Source organism: Peromyscus maniculatus, chromosome 19 (genome assembly GCF_049852395.1).
Source record: "Peromyscus maniculatus bairdii isolate BWxNUB_F1_BW_parent chromosome 19, HU_Pman_BW_mat_3.1, whole genome shotgun sequence".
Lineage (NCBI taxonomy): Eukaryota > Metazoa > Chordata > Mammalia > Rodentia > Cricetidae > Peromyscus > Peromyscus maniculatus.
This window is the reverse complement of record NC_134870.1, coordinates 63,078,919-63,104,576: the sequence shown is the minus strand read 5'-3', so window position 1 is coordinate 63,104,576 and position 25,658 is coordinate 63,078,919. Positions and strand designations below refer to the sequence as shown.

Here is a 25,658-nt window from a genome sequence, read left to right as displayed (position 1 = left end):
CTTTGAATTAATACATAGAGCCTCCTCATGGGAGTTTACCTTGAATTAATACTAGTTCAAAGAGTGAGATATTACAGATCCTTGTTGACATAGGGATTTTATCTCTTCAGATTTACAATGTGAGCATGTGAGCATTTGTGAACTTCATTAGCACTTCTGAAATCTTGCCTCATGTTCAAATATGTTAACTGGCCATCTCAAAGCACGTGGCCTCTTTCTTACAGGTCTAAGAAGTATTCGTTGTTGGGCGGCAGCAATTTGCTCATCTCTAATGTGACAGATGATGACAGCGGGACCTATACCTGTGTTGTCACATATAAGAATGAGAATATTAGTGCCTCTGCAGAGCTCACAGTCTTGGGTAAGTCAGGGATTGCAGATGAGTTTACATTATACCTTTCAAAATGTACCACGATAACATTTGAAGTGCTTATCACTGATTGCTTCCCATGTTTATTAGTGTAAAATTGAAAGGTCCCAGTATTCTGTGCATGCTCTTGCTCTGCTTTGATTAACTGCACAAGGGTTAAATGCAGTGTTTGAATAGTTGCTCATTGATTAAAAGCCACATATATTACTCTTGACGTATTTTAGTGATGTGCTGGAAAGTTCCCGAAAGTATTAATGAACAGATGTGTTGAATAACAATGAATACTTCTAAAAATATCATACACACAGAAAGTAAATGATGAAAAAAATGATAGAAATTATATAAAATTATGCATGAGTGGAAAAGCTGATGATACTTGAAATAATGTTTCTGACATTAAATTCAGTGTGCTGAAAAGATTGATATATTAATATGGAATAACTGTAGGTGTTGTGTTGAAAGTAAACAACTAAAATCCAATATGTTAAAGGAAAACTTGCATAACAAGAATGCAGCTTAGGGAATTTAAGGAACATGAATGGATTTATGCCCTTCAGGAAAGCAGGAATGCCTACCCCTTATTGAAAATTAAGAATGATGATCTGTGGTACTGCTTAGTCAAATGAATATCTTATCATGGTCTTGAAATTCGTTTTACCTATTTTGACCTCAGTTATGTACTTTGGAGAAAATACTTTAATATTTTATTGTTCTTTCCCCTTTTCTGTAAATGACAAAAATGTCTACTTGTTTTTCAGTTTTTCCTATGAATAAAGTCTTTTGGTATTTTCAAAATTCCAAGAAAAACCACATGCTGTTTATAAATTATTCTGTACAAGTTAAAAGATATTAATGAGTAAAAGATGTGTCGATCTGCTGAGCTATATTCACTTTAGATTTAAAGAGTGGGGGAAGGATAATGGGATAGATGGTGGCTCATGTAATAGAGTTGCTTATTTCCTCATCAAAATTTAAATTCTAAAAACCTAATGTGCAAATGATATTAACTCTTTGGATTTAGAGATGTCATTACTTTAGCTAAAATATTAACAGCCATCAAGCTGGCAACAATTTAGTTTAGTCGTGTTTTTATATTTCACTAGAGCAAAGAAAAGAAAGCATTTGTGATATGAAGGTACGGTGACACACACTGCTGATCAGAAATGGTCATGTAATGTGATCTTTACTGATAGTTTGATGAATGTGGTTATTTAATAACCTAGAATTTAGACTGCTTGTAGGTGAAGTCAAGTTGTATGTTAGACTACAACACTGTGTTGACAACTAAATTAGCCACATGTGAGTGCCGGTACCCAAGGACACGTTGAAGTTATCCACATTATACCTGTGTCAACATGTGCATCTGCATGTAGACTGATTTTCCTTTTACTGTATGAGTTGTGTCATTACAAAACACCCATATAGTTTTTAATGCATTTAAATCTACCCCAAATAGAGAAGCAACACAAACAATTTCCCACACTGCATGATATATTTTTTGTGTTTCTTAGGGAAACATTTTGGTAGCCTGGCATGGTTTGTTCCAGAAAATCCTGTGTTTCACTGAAGCATGGATGTCCACATACACTATAGAGTCACATGATCATGGGTTGCCTCTGGATTCATACCTATTCTAGGGGAAAATCTCTAGTAAAACAAAGCTAGTATATCCCAAACATTTCTCTTTATTATGTTATAGAAGAATTTTATTTTATTAATATTGACATTAACAAGTTATACAATATAATAAATTCTGTAATATAATCTTATTATATATATTATATATATTCACACATATGTGAAGCACATAGTCCTGTAAATATGTACTTGTACATGTATATATACATGTTAATATGCATAAATATTTATGTACACCTCTATGTATATATATATGTAAAATCATCACTAATTGAATGCCAAAATCATGGAACAATTATTCTTCAAAAATCTCCTGTGGGAGGTGTATAGAGAGAGCACATTAAATAGCTGTGATCTTCCTTGCTCTGATTCTAGATAAGTTTAGGAAATGAAACAGACTAAGACAACTTAAACAACATCTTTATTCTTTTAAATGGCTGGTACTGAGAAGGTTGATTGTAACTGGGTGAAAATGAAAAGCCTGTCTGGTCAATGGCAGCACTGGTGTCACTCAAGAGTTGTCTTGTCTGTTGCCTGGAGATCATTGGCAGTAGAGAGGAATTTGGTCTCCTGCGTTTTTGAGAAAGAGGTTTAGTGGTTAAGGGCTCTTTCTGACTTCCTGTCTAACCAAGTTCCTTGAGTCATTTTCCCACTCAAGTCCCCTTTGAATTAGTGAAGGGTGAGCATTGGTGAAATGAAAGGGCTGTAGCATCTCCCTAGAGGGGTCTGTTTGAGTAGATGATATCTTCACACTGGGGAAGAAACACGACCCATGCCTTTCCTAACTGAGGGTTTCATGTCAACTCTATCTAATGAATGAGTTCTTCTTAGATAAATAAATGTTCCAAGGAGGGATCCAGGCTGAAATCTGACCTGTTTGTTCCCACAGCCCCAGGCCTAAGGTAAATTGGCTTCCTGGTACACACACTTCTGAGTTGTTTTTCTTCTGAAACATATATGCAGTGAGGTAGATTGTGTGATATGTATGAAGCAATTCTGAAATTTCATAATTCATGATGTAATCACACCTAGTAATGTGTGAATTTATTAGAACGATCTTGAGAGAATAGGGGAAGAAAGGATGGCAAGGTACAAAGACTAAAAAAATGGCATTGTTCTGTGAAAATAAGGTTAAAGTAATTTTCATACTCATAGCCAAGGAAGAGGCAGCAAACACATAATTGGTATCATGTATTGATGACTATCTTATTATTCAGAACTACACATTACTTCTATAATCATAAAATAAATGTGAAGGTATAAAAATTAAAGGATGTTTTATTTAAAAAGAGGACAAATAAATGCTAAACAACTCGGAAAAATGTTTATAAAATTCAAACAAATTAAAAGGTCTGGACTTTTTATGCAATGGCTAAAACATTTTTTTGAGTTACACAAAGTTGTGAGATGTCATGTTCATGCTAGGAATTGAACCCTAGTCCTTTAGAAGTGTAGCCAGTACTCTTAACCACTAAGCCATCTTTCCAGGCCCAAATAAGTTCAGTCCTTAAATGACATCCTGCCTAGGCCAGGCTGCCAGTGAGCAAGCAGTCATGTTTCTCTCACTGAGTTACAATCAACACTCTCAGCACTGGCCATTTAAAAGAATGATGATGTTGTTTAAGATGCCTTAGTCTTAGTTTTTCCAAACTAGAATTTGAATTAGAGCAAGGTCCACATTTGTGTCACCTAAGGGAGGTTAATGTTATATTGTAGGATTTGTGTTTTCACTTAGAGATGAGTTATAGCATCCTCTCTAAGCCTCTATGTATTTTTTAATATTCTTCTGTGTTTTCTTTTAAGTAGTTTGAACTTTTTGTGTTGTTAAATTATATTTGAAAAGAACACACACACACACACACACACACACACACACACACACACACACACACACACACCACATACAAACCCTACATACCCAATCACTAAATATTTATTTATTCATTTTCAAAGGAATGTAGACCTGTTTGAACTCTTATCAACCATATAAGAATTTACCCTACCAATAGAGTGAATCTCTCATTTCCTTAATTCACAATTATTATCATGGAATCGTATTTTCAAAATTTACATCTCTGTGGCATTTCATTTTCTTTTTAATTTAATAAAACTTGTTTTAACTTCTTTTTACTAGACATTCGCATTTCCAGTTTTGTAAAGTTGCAAACATTTTTTTTTTTTTGCCATTCAAGTATGTATTTAAGCACATGTCTTTGTTTAACAGGAACTCCTTTCAAATAAGAAGGCTATACTTATGCTGTGTATATGAATACATATCAATGGATGAGCTTGCTTTATTTATAGTCAGTGGCTTTTTAGCACTAAATTTATATTTTTATTATAAATAATTCTCTGTCCAAAAATGTGCTTATAGACTACATATTGAATGTGTCATTTGGAAGCATCTTGAATTTTCTTAACTAATAGATGATCTATGTTTTAATCTTAGGATTGGTATTTTCATTTCATTTTTTTTTCTAGAAGTCACCATGGTAACTGGGAATATATTTTAATCATCTCCCATAGAAATTTCTGACTGATAACTACTACCAAAAACTTGATTTACTAAAGAAGTTGGTTGGACTCTGTTGTGACTAATCCTAGACCTGAAAATGAATGTTCATATTATAAAGTGTTTTATATAGTGTCAGACTGTCCTAATATAAAATTAGTGTCACTCTAGTAGACTGTTTATTTGAAAACAGAATTTATTGACTTTTAGGAATGTATGCAGTGAAGAGAAAGGATCCTTATTATCGATTTTATTCAAATGTATTTTCCTAACTTTTAAAAATTTAAGCATAGTTGTATTTTTCATAAGATTCAAGTCCCACAAGAAGTATAAACTTGTACTTATAAATCTTTAATCATGCATTTTATCAGACTCTTGTTTTGCTTACAACTGTGATCTTTCTTGAGCATTCACTAGCTTTGAATGTGAACCTTTCTGAACTCATGACTTTTTATATCTCCAAACAACTAGATTAAAAGGAATATTGCTGCCCTTTTCAGTAATTTGAGTCAATAAACATCAACTATAATGTAAAGTGTAGCATTTATATTGCATTCTGATAAAATGAAAATTGAAAGTTTATTCCACAAAATCAGGAAAACTTTTGTTCAAATAAATAGCATTAATAAATTTGCAGATATATTTTAATAATAACCGCTTGAGGTTGTGTTTCTGAATGTACAGATAAACATCAGTAAGATATCTGTGAACATTTTTTGACATTAATATGGTACTTGGCTGTGAGAAAGCCACAAAAGTTTTGAAACCCAGGTTTAATGTACTTGCAATGCAATTAAAACATACTAAGTTGATTTGTCCAATGCTTGTAAGGCATTTTAGTATTCTTTGTAAACCTGGAATGTGTGAAGATTTAAATAATTGATATTGTCTGTGTATATTTGTTTTTTTTTCCTCATTGTGACTGATATTAACAAGTTAAAGAAGGATTTATTTGCTTTCACAGTTTCTGTGCTCTTAGTTCAAGGAAACTTGGCCTTAACACTATGTATTTGTAGGGCAGGGCACCACAGTAGAGGGTATAATGGCACAGAGCTTTAAACCTCATGGTCTTCAGAAGCAGAGAGAAAGAGCAAGAAGTGTTCAGGCAAAAGGCATGTCCTTCAAAGGCTCACCTCAAGTGAACTACTTCCTTGTGTTATGCCCTGACTTCTACAAAATTTCCCCTCTGCGTTCACGAGTGGGTGATCCCATCGATGGTAGCAGGACTCTTCACGGTTCATTCTATCAGTACAGTCATCATTTGGGAAGCAGGCCTTCAGCATGCATGCATATTCAAAACATTCACAGGCTCTGTTCTCACAGAAGCAAAGTCTGGCCTCAACGGATAAGATCAGGAAGGGGCCTAAAAAGACGAATGCGGATAGATGGTCTCTGAAACCTGTAGCCCATTGTTCACCTTTCTACAGGCCCACATTGGAATGCCAAAATGTTGTTAGTTGTTTTGCTCTTTTGAGCGGCCTGCCATTCAAATCACAAAGAAAACATACGTGGAGGCTTCTTCTTTATTATGAATGCCTGGCCTTAGCTTGGCTTGTTGCTAGCCAGCTTTTCTTAAATTATCCTATCTACCTTTTGCCTCTGGGCTGTTACCTTTCTCTTACTTCTGTATATCTTATGTTCATTCTTACTCCATGCCTGGCTGTGTGGCTGGGTGGCTAGCCCCTGAAGTCCCCCTCTCCTTGTTCTCTTGCTCCTTCTTCCTTCTATTTATTCTCTCTGCCTGCCAGCCCTACCTTTTCTTTCTCCTGCCTTGCTATTGGCCATTCAGTTCTTTATTAGATCATCAGGTGTTTTAGACAGGGATAGTAACGCAGCTTCATGTAGTTAAACAAATGCAACATAAAAGAATGCAACACATCTTTGCATCACTAAACAAATGTTCCACAGCATAAACCAATGTAACACATCTTAAGATTACATCTACAAAAGTAGAATATATATATATAAAATCCCTAGTATCCTAGTATCATGTTTCTTACTTTTATAAACCTTATAACCATTTCTTAAAGAAACAAACAATTTTGTTTTTCCAATATGTATTCAATGTCCTTTTCCTATATCTTGAGTTATAATCTAATTATAATTTAGAATATATCTTTATCCTTCTCCCCAGCTGTCCCTCTTGACCCTCATACATAACTCTGTGTTTACTGTGAGACAAGCCTCAACAAACATACAGGAGATTTGCTCCTGTTTCAGTTCAACATTGATCTGGAATCTAAATTTAGCATCTGAATCAATGCAGACATGCATACTGTATGAGGTATTTAATCTCTCATCAATAAAGTAGGAATTTTAAAATGACCTGTTCACAGTTCATGACCGCACAGAAGGACATGAATGGAGAGGTCACTTAGGAAGGGCTCCCCATTAAGAACCACAGGGCTGACACTGATAAGTAAATGAAAATTTTTCAACTTTTCTGGGAAGAATTCTGTAATTCCCTTTATAGCAATCTGCATAAAAAAAATAGTAAAATATGAAAAGTATACCTTTTTTCCTCATGTTTATTTCCTTTAACAAATCTCTGGGAAAATGTTAACTGGGGATCATAGATGTTTTCCCAGGGCATTTATAACTCTGTTAAGTCAAAGTTTTTTTTAGCAATTTGGAAGCATAAAACTAAACCTAAAATTTTTCCATGTCATCTTCTGTGTGAGTAGCCTACTCTACTTCCTATACTGCTTGTGTTTGGACTGCTCCTGGGGAAAGAAGAAATTAAGTTAGGAGTCTGAAACTGAGGATTTGCCCTTGTAGAGTCTGTCCTCCTTGATCAGTGAGGACCCGGAGGTTGCCTCATTTGGGTGTGTTAATCATGGTATTTCCTATCCACCTGAGCAGCTCTGCCTTTACAGACTCATTTAATACACTGTGATAGAGTCACTCAAGGGTGAGATCTGTGTCCCCAAGGTTTTGTTATGTGTAGAGCTCATAGAATACTTATTTGAATTTAGTGAAGGTTCAGTCACTTGACTGTGGCTTTGTGGAGGAATCAGGGGATATATGGGGCTGATGCTTATGTGGGGTATTATAGCTACAGACTTTCTATACTAGAAAGAACGAACTCTAACATAACCATAAGAAATTCACTAATTTCTTAAATAAGTAAGCAATCCATTATTACCATCATCATGTGTTCAAAATGTATTAAATTTTAATATACTTTGATATGGTTAACAGTGGGGTAGGTTTAAACCCGCAGCACCACAAACACATGACTAAAGTGTCCTTGCAGCTGTGATGTCACTAAGTGATAGCAATTTTTAAGTTTCATCATAATTTTGGGCCCATCATTATATATACAGGCCATCATTGACATAAATTGCACAACACACAGATATAAGCTTATGTGTACATACATAAGTATAATAGATAAATGTCATAAAAATGTATCAATAGACTGTCTCCAAGAAAATTTATCTTCAAAACTGAAGAATATTTCTATATTCTTTCACATGTGGGTGAATATTGTATTCCTAGCATTCAGTAATAGATTCTTCTACTAGCAGGTTTTAAGCAAGATAGAAAGATATAGAAAAGTAACAGAAGAGAAGTTGGAGGAGAACAGATCAAGACATGTAACAGTCGGGTGTGATGGCACATACCTGTCATCCAGCAGCAGAGAAGCTGCAAAGGAGGATGGAGAATGTGAGGCTAGCCTGGACTACATAGCAAAAACCCACCTCCCCTCCCCTCCCAAATATAAATAAAAGCTAAACATGTGCTAAAATCTAATTTCTTATGATGTGAAAGGTTTAGATTACTACTTCACTGTCTGATAAAAATGACTCTCAATAATAATAAAGATGCTTGGATATATACCAACCGAACCAGCTGCAGGCTGAAGTGAAAAAGGAACCACAGTGCTTATCGTAACCTGTAACCATTAGAGAAGAGCTTCTCTGTGTTGAACATTCTACCCAACAATATGGGGTCTCAGAAAGGAAAGCGCCACTTAGGCCTAGGCTTCCAAGACTGATTAGGTCAAAAGCTAAGACACAGAAAATTACAGAAAAAGCCTAAGTGATATATGTGCAGTAAGGGAGGCAAAGGGTGTGATGAATATATGATGATCAGAAAATTGGATTTCCATATATGGGAGCTGAAAGGAGAACATTACTGATTGAAAAAAAAAATAAGTGTGACTGTTCATAGAAGAACAAGAAATGCAGGAGGAAATAAGGACATGTGTAAAGATTGTTGTTAGGAATGCTGCCCTGGTTTGGAAAACTAGTCCAATTTCTGAGTGCTCTGCTAACACTACGGTCGGATTTTCTCTTTAGTACAATGGCATTTCAGTGCTAAGCACACTGATGTGTGTCTTATCAGCTGTCTCACTAAATCTAGGTAGGTAATCCTCAATTCCTTCACCTTTAAAAGTATGATAATTACTTCTTTGTAGGGTCTGGTGACTGCTTAGATGTAAAAATAAAAAGAGGAAAATATTCAAAACTAAGTGTGCTAGGATATCAAGAAAAAAACAAAACAACTACAACAAAAGCAAGTTTCTTTCAGCCTTCAGAAGAAGCCCTAAGCTCAGTTGGAAAGATTAAGCAAAGGCAAACAAAAGTAAAAATAAATGACACATTATTAAAACATCCCTTGCAGTCTCTCTTTACCCATTTTGTATTTTCATGCACAAAATGTTTACAGCAGTAACTGTCCCTTTGTAATTCCCATGAATTGCAGAGGAGTCAACATAATGATGTCCTGATGATACGCAGGGATGTTATTGGCAGTAATCACTAGAAACACAGACAAAAATTAGGACTGTGGCAGAAGGATGATATCCATTTGTGAGGCATTTTACATCTGACTTTCTTCTGTGCTGCTCACACCCTGCTGTTTCTGCTTCACATCCCAGCTAGATAAGAAAATACTTAAACACAGAGACCACGCCTTCCTCAGCTTGAGGCATACACTTAGATTTTTTTTTCCCTTTGGCTCTTCTGAGTTACAAAATTAAGAGACGTTATGGAATGCGCAACAGAAACACTGTCTAACTCTCCATCAAAATATTTTACAAGCTTTCCCTTGAAACTCATGATTCTTTTCTATGCTATAGATCATTGTAATAAACTGAGCTGTGGCCTCTCAAAATTATTATGTTGGATGCTTAACTTTCAATATGCCTGTATTTTGGACAAAGGCCTTTTTAGGAGTTAATGAGGGTAAACTAAAGTATAACATACAACATGTTACCGGGTTATTGTTTACAAAGGAACTTTCTCATTATGCAACAAATAATAACTGGTCATTAATATAAACAGGTCTTTGTTGAAGAGTATAAAATTACTCTAAAACCTCTTACAATATAACACAGTTGAGTGATCCCCGCACATCCCATCACTCAGATAACTTACAGGTCTATTAACAGTGAGATTGATAAAGTATTACATATTTAAAATTTCACATTATCTAAAAAATAGGAAAAAAACAGAAAATTATCTGGTGTGGACATTTTATGTGTGTTTTTGTCTCCTACAGAAACCTTAATAGCCTAGTAACTGTTTATATATCTCTGCCCTGGCACACAGATGTCATTTTGTGGTCACAGCACTTCAGTGAGCCGCAAAATAAAAGCTTAAATGTATATAATGGGAAAAAAAATCAAGTATAAGGTACAAAAAGCCCATCCAACAGGATGTCCTATAAGCTGAAGATAGGTGGATCACACCTCTTCCTCATGAGGTCACACGCCAAGAGGAGGTGACATACAGATACATAGAAAAGCCATCTTCAAAGTGAGGATAAAGGGAGTCCTCAGTGGGAACCAGCCCTGTGTCACCTTGAGCTTGGGCTTCTCAGACTCCAGATCATGAGGAATATATATATATATATATATATATATATATATATATATATATATATATTTATATATGTTGCCTAAGGTACTCAAAATGCAAACACAGCCATTGAAACATCAGTTGGCCTTGCACTGTAGCACTGTAATATTAAAACAATCCTTTTATCATGTTTGTAAATCATGACCAACACAGGAGAAACATATTATCATTGAGGCTTACACCCTGGTAGGACGGCAATGCTAGGGTTTCAGGAATATGAACACATCCTTTCTACCATAGGCTAAAAGTTATTTCTTATGGACATAGATTTTTAATTTTTTTATTTTAATACTTATAAAGTCCTTATATACTATTGTCCTTTCCTGTTTGGTACCATATAGATTTATTTGGCAATTACTAAGAATGGTGAGCTATGCAGTTTTTAATTTTATGTTTAAAAATTACCTATTCCAAATTTAATATTAATATATTATTAATTGAAATTGTACTATTTATTTTCTATATCAGCTCATAGATATGTAGTATGGATTCACATTACCATATACAAGCATACATATATTTGCACACTGTCATCAGCTCCTAGATATTTCTCAAGAAAAAAGGAATCTTGATAATTAAAAGTAGATATGACATTATCCTTCTGTCTCCCCTGTGCTCTATTCTAGCATTTTTAATAAAGCATATGAAGCATCAGGTGCTCTTCTGGAGCATGTACCAATGATCAAGGGGAGACTTTGAGTTATTGAAATCCTTGTGACAAATTTAAGAGTTCCATATCTCCCTATAGTATGCATTTGCTCATTTAATTTGGCTTCAGGCTTAGTGTCTTGGCCATAAATGGGAAAAAGTTATCACAGAATGCATTAGCATAATATTTATTCTTCCATTATTACATGTGATGCCTAATTTGAATGGAGTTCGCCTGGACTCACAACACCAATGCCCTTGTCTAAGTAATAGTTCTTAAATTTCATTTGTGTCTATAATTGTTCTTATTGTCAAAAACTCCCCCACAATCATGTGGCTGAATGATTATACTCATAGAGAGAACATCTTAGGGAAGTTTGTTCTGATGATTCATCAGTGCTGACAAAGAGATATGGAGTGTAGTGTTTACAAGAACATAGAGGCAGAGGCACATGATCTAAGGCTGAATTGACCTCAAGTCATTTGTGAGGTTCTTCTCACAAATGTACTTTACTATGTACTTTCTCTTCATGACTCCTTCCTATAGCTAAAATCATGGTTATCCACAGGCAAACTTCTGTCTCTAACAATACCTAAAAGATTCTTTTAAATGTGTATGGGTTAGGAGAAACAAAGTTATACTTCAGGCTTTAGTAAAAAGTGTTTAGTATTTATTGCTAGTTCCAGCTAGTAATGGAAATCCTGTTTGAACTAGAGGTAAGATTTGATTAACTATGAAATGTATTTACTTTGGTATCTACTGTGTGCTGCTGTTCAACTCTTTCCTCTTCTTCTGAAAACCACAATTTTGATAGTGATTTTCATGTACCCTAGAAACTTTTAATCTATTTTTCCTTCTTAGATAGATGAGGGAGGAGGAGGAGGCCCCAAAGGAAAAGATAGAGGCTGTAGATTAAGTGAGAACATAAAATAGGCAATCTAGAGTATGATTTTAATTACTTCTAGCAATTTAAGCAAGGTGAACTGGCCATGTGTAGCTGAGGAGAACTGCTGACAGCAGTAGAAAGCTGCCCACAGGACATTTCATGCTGAAGTTGTCCAGAAGCACCCAGACCACGTGTTATCCCAGGAGTTTGAGATAAGGCTCAAACTCAGTTAAATGCTAGTGTTTTAATCCTAACCCTTTAAAGGGTTAACATCACTAGTGCCTCTCATTTTTCCCATTAAAGGCTATGAATTAATTCTAGATACTTCTTTACATATTTTTAAATCTTTTTAAATTACTGTTCACAATACTTAAGTTTAATTATTTCTGTACTTTATATAGTAAGGTTGTGGACTTATTTTTATTGTGACTCTCATGTTTGAGTGGATAATTACTAGAGGTCATGTTTTGCTTTTGAAGTGTATCATTCAATGGTTTTTCCATGTAATCACAGTTGCGCGTGCACGTGTGTGTGTGTGTGTGTGTGTGTGTGTGTGTGTGTGTACATATATACATACATATATGTTTATCATATGTCATAAACCCACACAAACACACACACACACACACACACACACACACACACACACACACACACACACACATATTTTATTTTAGAACATCCTGACCACCTCAAAGGAAACCCTATGGCCTTCAGCCCTATCCTGCTGTTCTCCTCATCTCCTGCCAACCCAGCAGCCCTAAGCTACCTCTTACCTATTTCCCATATGTGCACATTTCCCTGCTTAAGATGTTCATTTATATGAAATTACAGAATTCTGCCTGCCTGTTACTGCTTATTTATTTGGCACAATGTTTCAAGGTTCATCCTTGTTGAAGCATATAGTAGAACTTTCTTCCTTTCTGTGGCTAATTAGTATTCTATTGTACGACTATATCATATTTTATTTATCTGTTTACCAGTGCATGTGTACTTAGATTAGCCTCACCTTTTGTCTATATGAATAATTCTACTCTATAAATTTGTGTACACGTTTCTGTGCAGACCTCTGCTTTCAATTTTCTTATGTATATATAGCCACAAATGAAATTTCTGGTCTTTATATTAACTCTGTGTTTAAAGATTTGATAACTATTTTCAAAAATTACTGTATAATTTTCTATATCACCAGAAGGGCAGGGATGTTGCTGTTTCTCTACATTAATGCCAAAATACTGACCTTAATTACTTGATGATTCTGCCATATTTGAATGTAGAACATGGTATCTCGTACTTTTTATTTGCATTTCCCTGCTGACAAATAATGCAGAGTGTATTTTCATGGGTTTAAGTGTTTGCCATTTCTGTAGTTCATCTTTCTTAGAAAAGTGCCCATCTAAATCCTTTACTCAGTTTTTACATCACTGAGTGTAAATTCTTTATGGATATGTATGTGGTAGGTAAAGGTTGCCTGACCCAAATAATTAAATGAATAGATAAATAAATAATGAAAGTAAAATAAATCAATAAAACATGAATATAATTGACTTGGAATAAAACAAACAAACAAGGCATGGCAGTATTGGTGATCTGGCTTAGGGCCTAGGATCCCTGAAGCCCTGAACTCCATCCTCTCAGTACTGCATAAACTGGGTATGCTGGCCCATGCCTTAATCCCAGATCTCGGCAATTGGAAAGAAGAGGACCTGCAACCCCCTTCGCCACTAATGACCTCCACATTGGATGTGTGTTCTCCATATATATCTGGTAGGAATATGGACCATGTGTGGCATGTGTTACAACTGCTGCAAGTGGCCCTGGGCCAGGTATGCACTCTGCCTGGTACCTGGTGCCTCAAGTGGTCTTTTCTCTTCCCAAGCTCCTTAGTAATTCCACTGTTAATACCACATGAGATGACCAGTTCCGATAAATCTTATGATGTATTGCAATCACACATAGCTTGAATTAATTTCTACAAGAGATGGGGTGTGTCTTAATCATTTCACATTCCTTCTGTCTTATATGACAGTAGGCAGGATTTTGAATTTGAGAACTATGTCAGATATGTCTCTTTTCATGTTTGATTTTAGATTTTTATTCTAATTGGTAGATGCCAGTATGTGAAAAATATAGTGCTATGTATATAGAGATCTGGATGATTCTGTCTCCAGCTGTGATAGGTGAAGGTGTGTTGTTTGGAGGATGATTTGGCTTTTAAGGTAAATCTTCATAATCTGGACTAGTGGCCTTTGTAAAAGGTATCAAATTGGGCTAGCTGGTCCCTTCTACCATGTGAAGGGTCAGTGAGAAGGTGGTCATCTGCAGCCTGGAAAGTGGTCTTCATTAGAAGCCATTCATGCTGGCACCCTGATCTGGGACTTGTGTCCTCTTTGAGAATTAATTTTTTTTGTTGCTTATCAGTTACTCATTTGGTGATAGCAGAGCAGATAAATAGCTTTCCTTTGACCAAAGAGGCCTTCGTAAATAATAGTCAGACGCCAAGCCATTGATCCCATTTACAAACTTTTAACTACACTACACTTAAGATGGGCAAAGTGTTCCTAATTAAGATACAAAGGTTGCTATATTCACAATGTGAAATACAACTGTAGTATTAGTGTGGGTAGAAGTGAAATGAGCAAAATTTGAGCAATATCTATTTATTATTAAATATTCTCCACAAAAATCAGCCATGCCATAACAGCAAACATGACAAAGCAAACCAAAGGCCTCTATAATTATCACAGTTTGGAATTTTCATGACTAGTCCATGTTTAAGAGACTGTCTGACAGGCTGAAGACTAGGAAGTGTTGAGTGCAATGGCAAAGGTTCTGGAATTACAGCTAGTAGTTACCTAAATTTAGATACTAACAACAGGCTATAGGCAAAGAATCTGTAGCATCAGCAGTAAAGATGCACCAATTTAGTTCATATTTAATTACAACTTACTGTATATAATTTCTATGGAAATTGCCCACCTAGCTACAAGGGGGGGCATTTATCGCAGTTAATAGGTATAGCCAATTCTTGGTTCTTGCAGGTCGGATGCACGAACATATTCTATAAGAAACAACATGATACCATTTTAATCACATCACAAAACTTCCTTCCTGCTAAGAAAAGTAAACACGGCATTTCAGAGTTTGCATCCAGTCCTTTTCAGAGGAGCTGCAATAAGAATAATTAGTCCAAGGGATGAAATTATGTAATTCGATTTTCCCTCAGTATGTTCCTACTGACATTTGAGGAGTTAGTGAATCGACTGCTGGGTGATCAGTAATAACACTTTATCACAGATTCACAGTGCATGAAAACGAAGGAAATTTTTTAATGAACTGGAGATTTTGTGTGAGTATGGCTTCTTGAAGGATGGTTACCCAGAGAGAAGTGAGATGTGTAAATAGTATTACAATTCTCCTTTAGCATAGTAATTGAGCTTCCCAGGTACTTTGGGGATAAACACTGCACTGAGTCATTATGTAGATATATGCAGGAAGGGAGATTGAAAGGAAGAGCATCTTCATAGTTTTATTTTTAACACAATACTACATAAAATTTTGGCTTCACCTTACTATCCAGCTCACTGTTGTAGAGGAACACATTGCTTTCCATTGCATGCCCTTTGGTTTTTTTTTCTTTTTGACTGAGAGTTTTGTGGATACTTTATCATGATTAGAATCTTCCCTAAAGAAGAAACAGCTGTGGACTGTTTCCCATAACACACAAGCGCGCACACACACACACACACACACACACACACACACACACACACACACCTCTATTTCTTCTCCCCCTGACACCCTTATTTCCCTTGACACGTTGCCATATCCCAGTGTTCACTTGCGGATGCTGCTGGGTAAGAGTCTGCGAATGACTCAGCAGGTCTTTAAGCTTTATCTACCTGATAGGCCAGTGAGTTGCTCTGAAGTTTAGGCTCAATGAAATAGTATTCCAGGAAGTTCCAGTTCCACACCTGAGAGACAGCAGACATTGCTTGAGTAGCATTGTATTCCACATGTTTTGATTAACATGGGCATGTACATGATGATATGTGTTCTTGGTTACTCTGATACGTTTGTGTGGCAAGCACCCTCCCCTATTGATCCATCTTTCCATTCCTTTCTTTTTTTCTGTTTTGGTTACTGTTGTTATTCATACTCAGAATAGCGAAGTATCATGACTCATGTATATCTTATGTTCATAAGCATGATTGCTTGTCTGAACTTAAGGGATCTTAATGTTATGTGATATTTTAGGATAGCTCAAAAAAGAGAAAAATTACAATCAAGAATAATATTAGAGATGAATTTGAGGATGGAGAATTGAGTTAAAGTGTGTAGGATTTGTCATATATAGTCACTGAGACAAAGTTATGGAAATGGATTTCAGGGTGATATTAATGAAATACTAATATTTAGGTTTTGTGGTTGAGTGGGCGGTATGACTTGTGGCTTTATACAAACCCTAGTCTAGTACATATGAAACATTATATAAAGGTATGATATTGAAATTAAAAAAATAACTCATTGAATAATATTGTGGGCTTTTTTGAGGAAATTTGAAAACCTTACTAACATTATTTATACTTATAAAAGACTATGAAAAATATTAACATTGCAAGTTATTAAGAAAATCACCAGGAAAATAAACATACATAATTAAATCAGCTTCTGATAAGAAAAAAGAATAAACTAGGATTTCCATATATAGCACACATGAAAGCTGTCAAAATCAATAAATAGAGTTTGGGTTCATGAATAAGGCTTTTGGTATAATAATATATTAACTGTAGGCATCAGATTTAAGACCTCTATTTCATATTCCCTACTATAAATTGATGAAAGCCCAACCCTGAGGATCTACTTCAAAACTGCCAGCATCTCTTCATTCTAATTCCTTTTCCTCTGAATCTGGCAGATCCCATTTGTTACTTTGACCTGTCCTGCATCCCTTTAATTTGTGTCTCCTCTGCTTTCTCTTGATTATGGCACAACTTCACTCCTGTTAATCGGAAGGTAGATGAACCTTCTTAGAACTTAAAATTGTCTTGACCTTTCCAATTTTCTCAAACTAAAGTCTCCTTTACACATCCTTCAAATGCTTGTGGGAATGAACTTTCTAACCTGCTTCCTTTCAACTTTATTCCTTAGTCCCTGATGACACGGACTTTGCATTTTTCTTAAATATGACAAATTATTATGGTTCCTATAACGTTTATTTGGGAAGCTTCCAATGTTTGAAATTCTCTTCCCTAATCCTTGTCTCAAGGCAGAATTCTCTTCCTGTCACAGCTCAAATATTGCCTTCTCAGGGGTTGTATTTTTTTTCAATCTAATGATAACCTAATTACTTAGAATTAATTCTTCCTATGATACTGTTCTTTTTCTTTCATAGTTCCTGAGATGTTCTGTTATTGTCTGCCCACCCATTTATTGTTGTTTCCTGATTTCATTGAAATGTGAACTCCACTGTGCTAGAGCCCTCAACTCTTTTATGACCTATGATATCCACAGAAACAATCTGTTGAATTAATAATATGCAGCATTCATTGTTCACATTGATACTCTAATAATCCACATTTATTGGACATTGTATATGCCAAAACAATATACAGGCATTCTGTAGCAGTTTCACGAATCTATGAGGATGATGCTGTTTTTTATCTTCATTTATCTTTTTAAAGAGGGGGAAATTGAAATTTGTTATCATTGGAGCATGGTGTTTGAGGTCTGAGTAAGCTAGAAATTAAACTTGACACACTTGTTCCTGAAATTTCTGTGGGTAAATAGTATTAGTATCAGTGCATAAGTTAGGGCTAAACCCAAATGAGAATGCTCTCAAGTCATGGTGAATAGTAACAGTCATTGAAAGCATGTATTCCCAGAGAAGGCCATATACCATTTTAATTGCAATGAAGTCTTCTCTAAGTTTTTTAGAAGATACTAAAGCTGTTCAAGTAGGTTAGTAGACAGTCTTACAAGGGCATTTTACATAACTATGGACGGGCAAATTAATGGAGAATTTTTAGCTATGAAAAACATACCCTGGAAATAACATGCAAAATATGTTGATACAGTGAAGTACTATGTAAAATACTATCATTTAGTTATAGGGAAAAAATATCTTAACCCAAGTCAGCCAGCTCTTGAAGACAGTCTAGTAAACCAGTATTGAATTGCAACTGAACAAGTCAACCAGGTAGCAAAAATCATCATTCTAAAATAAGATGAAAAACAGGGTTACATTATTTGTTAAATTTTTGAGTAGAATTAATTATATATATATTTTTTGTATTTGGAGTAGAGATCTAAATTCTACGTAGGACACTCTGGTAAAGTCTGAGTGATTTACAGAGATTACTAAAGGAATGAAATAACAAGACTAGGTTTGATATTTTCAGTATGGCAAAAGCAATGAGTGAAGAGAACTATAATGAAGTTCATGTCCTTGAAGGATATTTCTAAGTGGAACCTGAGCTTGAATATGCTACCAGAAGAAATCTCCTCAAACTTGGAAGTAATTTTATGAAAAAAAGTTAGAAAGAAAGGAAGAGGGCTTTTATTGTTTACCTAATAATAAATATATTCCTGTTATTTTCCAAAGCCCTCAAGCTGACATTATAGTAAGGAACGAAAAATAACTGTATTTATGAAAGGGAAAATATTGACTACTCTTTTTCTTTTGTTATTTCTGTTGAAAAGAAAAAGCTGCCTTCCACAATTGTGCTCTACACAGGATGGGTAAACCATGGGCACAATATGGAGATGTCTTTGAAATGCAATGGCTTAGGCCCTACTCAAGACCTACTGAAAACGAACCCAAAAGTCTTAGAACCATATGTCTTTTTTCTGGATGATTCTGATGAAGAAACACTGGATTATATAAGATTCCACATGTTATTTAGTGCATGGACACAGCTCTAAGATATAGTCATGGTCTCTTGGGCATTTATGTCTTACAGAATAACATAATATATAGGATTATAAACATGAATAAACTAAAGCTGTATTTCCACTCTCTTTTTATATCAGTCCAGCATATTTTAGGAGACAGATAAGCTATGAAATACAACTTAGATAGACTTTCATCAATTCCTTTGTGAGCATTGGAAGTGGTCACTGTTAGCTATCAAAACTGCTTTGATTTCTGAAGCATTAAATGTACTTGTATAGTAAGTAAGTGGCTATGTTATTGTATTCTATCATCTACAATGGTAAATTATTCACAAGACCTTCTTTACAAGCTGTCTACCACTTGTGAATATTGGCAAACCAAAGTCCAAATGTGGTCTTATGACTATTATTATTATTATTGTTTTTTTGGGGGTTGTCATGATAGTAGAAATAGATTAAATTTCTGAACAAAAATTGCAAATCAGTAGTTTTGGGAGAACATGCTAAATTTCTCTTGAAAAATAGAAGACATGCACCTTTAAGTTTCTATTTCATCCTAATTATAATTGACCAGAGATGAAAAGCAGTTTCTCTCTAGTGGTGGTGGTGGGGATGCTGTGTAGGCTATGGGTCTCAGACTACCTTATTCTATATTTACCTGACATTTCTCAACATCTGAATTCATGATCTCATAAGACTCAATGTATGAATCACCTCTTCTAGGACACCTTTTCTTTCTAGATAGGTTTAATAAACCTAACCTCATTACTACATCAATTAAAGATTTACAACTCAGCATCTATAATTAATTGCTCTTATTTTTTGCTGTTCTTTGACATATTGGACAGAAGGCTTCTGATGAACTGAGATCTTCCTCTTCATCCATCTGTGGAGTACCAGTGGTCAGCACCTTAAAGTAATTATTGGATAGTGAAATTGTCATTTATATAAACTATGACAGAGGGAGAGAAACATATGCCCTACTCTCTATACTGAGATATTATCACAATAATGCTGTACAGACACCTAAATTAAAATTCTTCAACTTAGAGCAATAATCACGTATCCTCAGATCATGGTTCTTTAGGTTGATAGGAACTTTTGTGGGCTACAACGATTGAGATTGTAGTTTAGACTTAGTCCTGTTGTATGCACTTGTATGTGCCAAAAGAGTTCATAGTCCCACTACTGCAACATTATATTTTACTGATTGCAGAAATGTAAGAGAACCCCAGAGTATAAACCCATGTCAAGCTCTGATCTGCTCATACCATCTTCAAGCACCTGCATTGGGCATACCAAAAGTCCCAGGGGCAGAAATTACCTTCTTCCTACCTTGAAACTGTTGATGTACAGAAATACAAGTCATAATCCAATCCAGAATCATAATCCAATCTAGAGACATCGGGTTTTGTAAGTGAAACACTTGTGTCTGGTGTGAAATACAAGGAAACACCACAAGGGGGAATCTGATAATGAACTTCAGCTCACTTATCTCACCTTAGTCCTGGCTGTCTTCTGTCATTTTCTCCAAATTGACTATAGGTGTAGTTTTCTTGTGCCAGTGGCCACTCTCAAATAACCACCCAGAATCTTAATATTAATTGTAAATGCTCAGCCAATAGCTCAGGCTTATTACTAACTAGCTCTTACAACTTAAATTAACCCATTTCTATTAATCTATATATTGCTACATGGCTTATGGCTTTACCTGTCTTCCAGCATGTCTTGCTCCCTCTGAGTCCAGCTGGCAACTCCTCTGATTCTGCCCTCCTTCTTCCCAATGTCCTTAGTTTGGTTGTTTGGCCTATACTAGCTACCAGCCAATCAGATTTTTATTAAACCAATCTGAGTGTAAATCTTCACAGTATTCTAAAGGATTATTCCACAACGTTTGGCTCCAGATAATATTCTCCCACCAAGTGGCACCTACCAAGTTGCTCTTCCTACTGTCTTAACTCTGTGCTATCATGATCACTTATGTAGAGACATTCTGTGAATTCAAGTACATAAAAGTTTTACTAATATATAATTTAAGAGTTTACCATAAAGGACATCAAGACATACTTTTTAATATAAAATAATTTGCCAAAACTAAATTATATAAAATAACATTCTATCAGAAGCCTTTTAGAAAAGTTTGTGTTGCCCTTAAATAGGCTGTGTGTTTCTATTAAGCAAGTCTTCATACTTGACAAATTTGAATGCTAGCTAGCTACAAGCAGGCCACCCTGGCATTGGGTTCCAGAATGATAGATAAAAGCAGAAAATTTGTAGAATTTGAAGTCAGAGAAAAGAGGAGGGCTGGTCCAGCAATATTTTTCTATCTACTTGGGAAATTTATGTGAAACTTTTCAGACAGAGACACCTCATTAAGTGACTTTATAACCATAGGCAGCCAAGTGTTTCTGTGTCAGACAGGCCAACGAGAAGTAATCACTGTATTACATTAGTCATTAAACAAATATTTTACTTTTCAGCATGGGATCTTCCAAATACTGCATCCTATAGCACAAGTGTTCTGCTATATCTAGCCTATAATTGTTCCAAAATCTGTGTTATTTCTCTTTAATTGTCTTATTAATAAACACAACATTAATTAAGGACTGACTTACAGCTCATCCTATGCTTAATATTATGTCCCCTTAAATTTTCCCTGTTGTTTGCTTGACCATCACCCATTTTACAGGGAACAAAACTAAGGTCCCTAGAGCTCAGGCGAATCACCCTTCTCACACACATAGGCTAAATCGAGTGTAAAAGTGAGCTCAACCCAAAGCCATGACTTTTTCTCTTATTCAAAGCTGTCTCAAGTAATGACACTTTTCATCTTTGATTCAGGGACCGTCACCAATTAAAACTCCCAGGCAACTGGTTTTAATCCCTGATGTGCCGATTGCCAAGTCCTATCTGTTCAGTTGTAAAACTATGATTAATAGCCCCTGTCCTATGCGAACTGTGTCACTGCGGTGAAATTTCATGCAGAAAGGAGAGCGGGAGCTCACAGAACATACCCCTGTGAACATGCTGTCAGTACTGTGAGAAGCTGGGGCCTCTGTAATGACTTGTTTGCATCTAACAGGAACCTAGAAGAGCCCTTGTTTTGATTTGACATTTTTCAGTACTAGGCAAAAAGCAAACACACATCAACCACATGGAACGAAAAGAAGGGAAAGGCATTTCTTAGGAGAGACTCCTTCCCCATTCTACTTAAAAGAAACATAAGCCCAAAGGGAAACAGAGGATGCTTGAGAGTACGGTGAGTGCTCTGTGTGTGATTCCTATGACTTTTCCCAGTTCCCCTTTCCATGCTGACTAGTTGCTTCTCAGAATGAGACCAGAGCAAGGGATGACAAGTTCTGGAGCTTTCTATAGTATCCCTTAAAATGAGACTCTTGATATCAGGTGGCCTAAGTGTGATGTCTATTCTTGGTTGTCAACTTGAGAACATCTGGAATTAACTAAAAGCCCAAATTGCTGGGCACATTTCTAAAGGACTCACCCTAAACCTGAGGCACACCTTCTTGTGGCAGCCTATGTAGAGTACATGGAAGACAGAAGCTAGTCCTCTTTGCCTGCTTGGCCTTGATCTCACTGGCAAGTCCATTCCTTCATTCATATTAGAGTCTATATCTTCAGGATTAGACAAGTTGAGACATCTAGCCTCGTGGAATGAAGAAGTACTGGATTCTTGGACTTTCTGTTGGTAGACAGTGATTGCTGTACTAGCTGGACCATAGCCTGTAAGCCACTATAATAAATCCCATATACATGTGTGTATACACACACACACTGTTGCATAAATCCTAATTGGTCTTACAATAAAAACTTGGAGCCAGATATGGGGGTAAATGCTGAAAGATCAGAGGAAACAGCTACTTCTCATCTCACAAACTCCTCAGCCAAAAGGGGAAAGAATATCTGTCTCCATGGATCCTTAGACTGAATGTCCCTAAGTCCTCAGCTGAAAGGGCATTGCACTTCTGTCTCCTCCTGCCTTATATTCCTTTCTCTGCTCAGCCATATTACTTCCTGTCTCAATCTTTCTAGTGCTGGGATTAAAGGTGTGTGACTTTTAAGTACTAGGATTAAAGGTGTGAGCCATCACTGCCTGGCTCTGCTTCTCTTTTAGACTGGGTTAATCTTGTTTAGTCCAGGGTGGCCTTGAACTCACAGAGATCTGTCTGCCTCTACCTCCCAAGTGCTAGAATTAAAGGTATGTGCCATCACTGCCTGGCCTCTATGGCTAACTTTGTAGCTGGCTCTGCCCTCTGATCTTCAGACAAGCTTTATTTGTTAGAGCATATACAAAATATCAACACACACACACACACACACACACACACACACACACACACACACACACACTCACATGCACACGCACACGTATATGGGATATATTATACACACACACACACACACACATATATATATATATATATATATACATATATATATATATATATATTCATTCTATCAGTTCTATTATCTTTGTCCTAAGGCATTAATTGTGGTCACATGGCATAAGAGTGGTTCCCAGAGCATTCCTTAATAGGCCCCCAATTGGCATGCCACCAGTCAAAGACACAGCATTTTATGTTCTCTGAACATTTGGCAGTGATAGATTTTTGTTTTCATATCCGGAGCACGCCATTTACAGATTTGGTAACAAAACATAAGGCATTTGTGATGTTCTTTTTCAAAGCCTTCTCTCCTCCTATGTCATTTTTAGTTGACGTCTGCATCATAGGAACAAGAGCCAGAGAACAAATGTCCCAGCTCTAACAGTAAGGGACGTGCTACCAACCTGACAGGCATGGTTGTGGACCTGCTTGCACAGGTACTCTGCTAGCTATGGGCACAGCTAGGGGATTTCCGTTATCAGGTAGACAAAGCCGTCCATGTCACTCAGATTTAGTTGTAGGAATATTATGAACTTTCCATTTATGCAATGATGCTTTTGTACCTTTCTCCGTTAATAGTCCTATATTACTCACTCACTCATTTCTTCCCACCACTTATCCCTATGATACGGTCTTCACAGAAAGTTTCCCAGAAACCTGATTTTATTGAAAACAGGTTCATTTTCCTGCCTGTTTTCAGACACTATCTATTCTATGCTAACTCACCAATGGTCAGGTTCCAATCTGTCCATGTCCATGTCAGTGGACCTAACTGGTTATTTTTATTTTTATCTTTGCACTCAGTTGGAACCATCACCATGTCCCAACAAATACAAAGTGTATGCTAGTTTTTTAACAATCAAATATTATTTGGTAGCAGGAATCTTCAACAAGTTTATTTAGACAAGAAATGTATAGTGTGCATAATTCACAAAGATGTTCAAAGTGATTCAGTCTGGCCATTTCAAAGAAAAAAATTATAGCAAGTTCCTGAAAACTCCCCATTTGTTTCATTTTATGAATATCAGCATATCATGAATACATTCTTCACTTGACTTACAACTAACTTATAGGAGCTAATTAACTTTTGCTCTAAAAGTTCAAAATTTTATTCTGAAGCATTTCGTTTATGTTGCTATTCTTGAACTGCCAATGAATTAGAAGCCCAGGCCTACTAATATTCTAGTTGTGGAGTCACCTGCTTCCAAGGATCAACACTTAGCCCTTACCTGTAGTGGACAGGGCCAGGATAAAGAGCTTTATTCTGAGGATTCTAATCCAGGCAGGTTTAGCCCCTGAGCTGCCTCCCAAGGGCAAACTTGTTTGTGTATCCCTTGAAAATAAATTGCTATTTGTGAAGTAGTGTGTAGATTCCTGAGGGGAAATGTTTCAACAGAAGATAATTGAGTGGTGTGGGTATTTTAATTAATGTTTTACTATTCTACAGATATGCAGTGATATCTGTGATAGTATTAAGGTTAGTGTTATGTGATTGTTGATTATGATGGAAAGGATCATTGCAAATTACATAATTAATACTACTAATGAGGTAGATGAGCATATATGATCATATCATGATAAATTACAGATATCCAAGTGCAGAATTTTTCAGCACAAAGAATGAGAACATATGCTTGGGAAAGGCAGTACTTTTGCCTGAAAAGACAAAGATAAAGTCATATGGTGGGGAAGAGCTTAGTAATCTTATGTTAGTGGTGGCTTTTACTTACAGTAGATCAAATATACACATTTTGGCTAAACTCTTTTGACTGATTTTACCTGATGGTGGCCATTATTCCATACAATGTTATTTTTCATATTCCAGATAGGCTGGAATTTTGTTATTTCCCCTTTGTCTATATGTTAAATTATCTATGTCTCTTTTTCCTTATTCTGTGGGTTACTTTTACTCCACTAGGGTAAGAATATACAATCAAATAGAGTCTGCAAAAAGCCAACATTATTTAAAAACAAAGTGTATAAAAGCTTGCTCCAATGTACTACTGCACTTGCTGGGGAGAGATATTCCTGTTTCTTGTATCCTTCCCAATCTCCACTAGAGTCTATGCAAAAGAAAACAATCCCCAGTTGCCTGTGCATGGAGAAGCCCTGAATTCACACTTTCAATTTCCAGCCATTACCCTAAGACATTTGCCTAATGGTTCCTCTTTCTCTTTTCCCTTGAACCTGTTGTGATATTACATAGATAGAGAGCATAGAAAAGCTTTGGGTGAGGGAGTTAAAAACTTATCACTAAAATTACTGCATTTTTCAGATATACAATGACCACCCCACTTGGTTTCAACATGCCCTTTAGTGTGTTTAACTTTAGCCTTCGTAGAGTGGAGATAATTCCCATAAATGGGACCAGTTTGCTTCTTTATACATCAATTGTCATGTTTAATCAGCCAACAGTAATTTATTGTTTGTTTTGAATCC

At 36.0% G+C, this 25,658-nt stretch overlaps 1 protein-coding gene across 2 annotated transcripts in view; it reads left to right on the top strand.

The window, feature by feature from the left end:
- Positions 1 to 25,658, top strand: part of Dcc (DCC netrin 1 receptor) — a 1,155,384-nt gene that overhangs the window by 573,591 nt on the left and 556,135 nt on the right. For both annotated transcript variants that reach the window (XM_016001609.3, XM_016001571.3), the window contains exon 5: positions 225 to 361. In XM_016001609.3, coding sequence (XP_015857095.1) covers positions 225 to 361 — 137 coding nt within the window. The remainder of the gene's footprint in view (positions 1 to 224; positions 362 to 25,658) is intronic.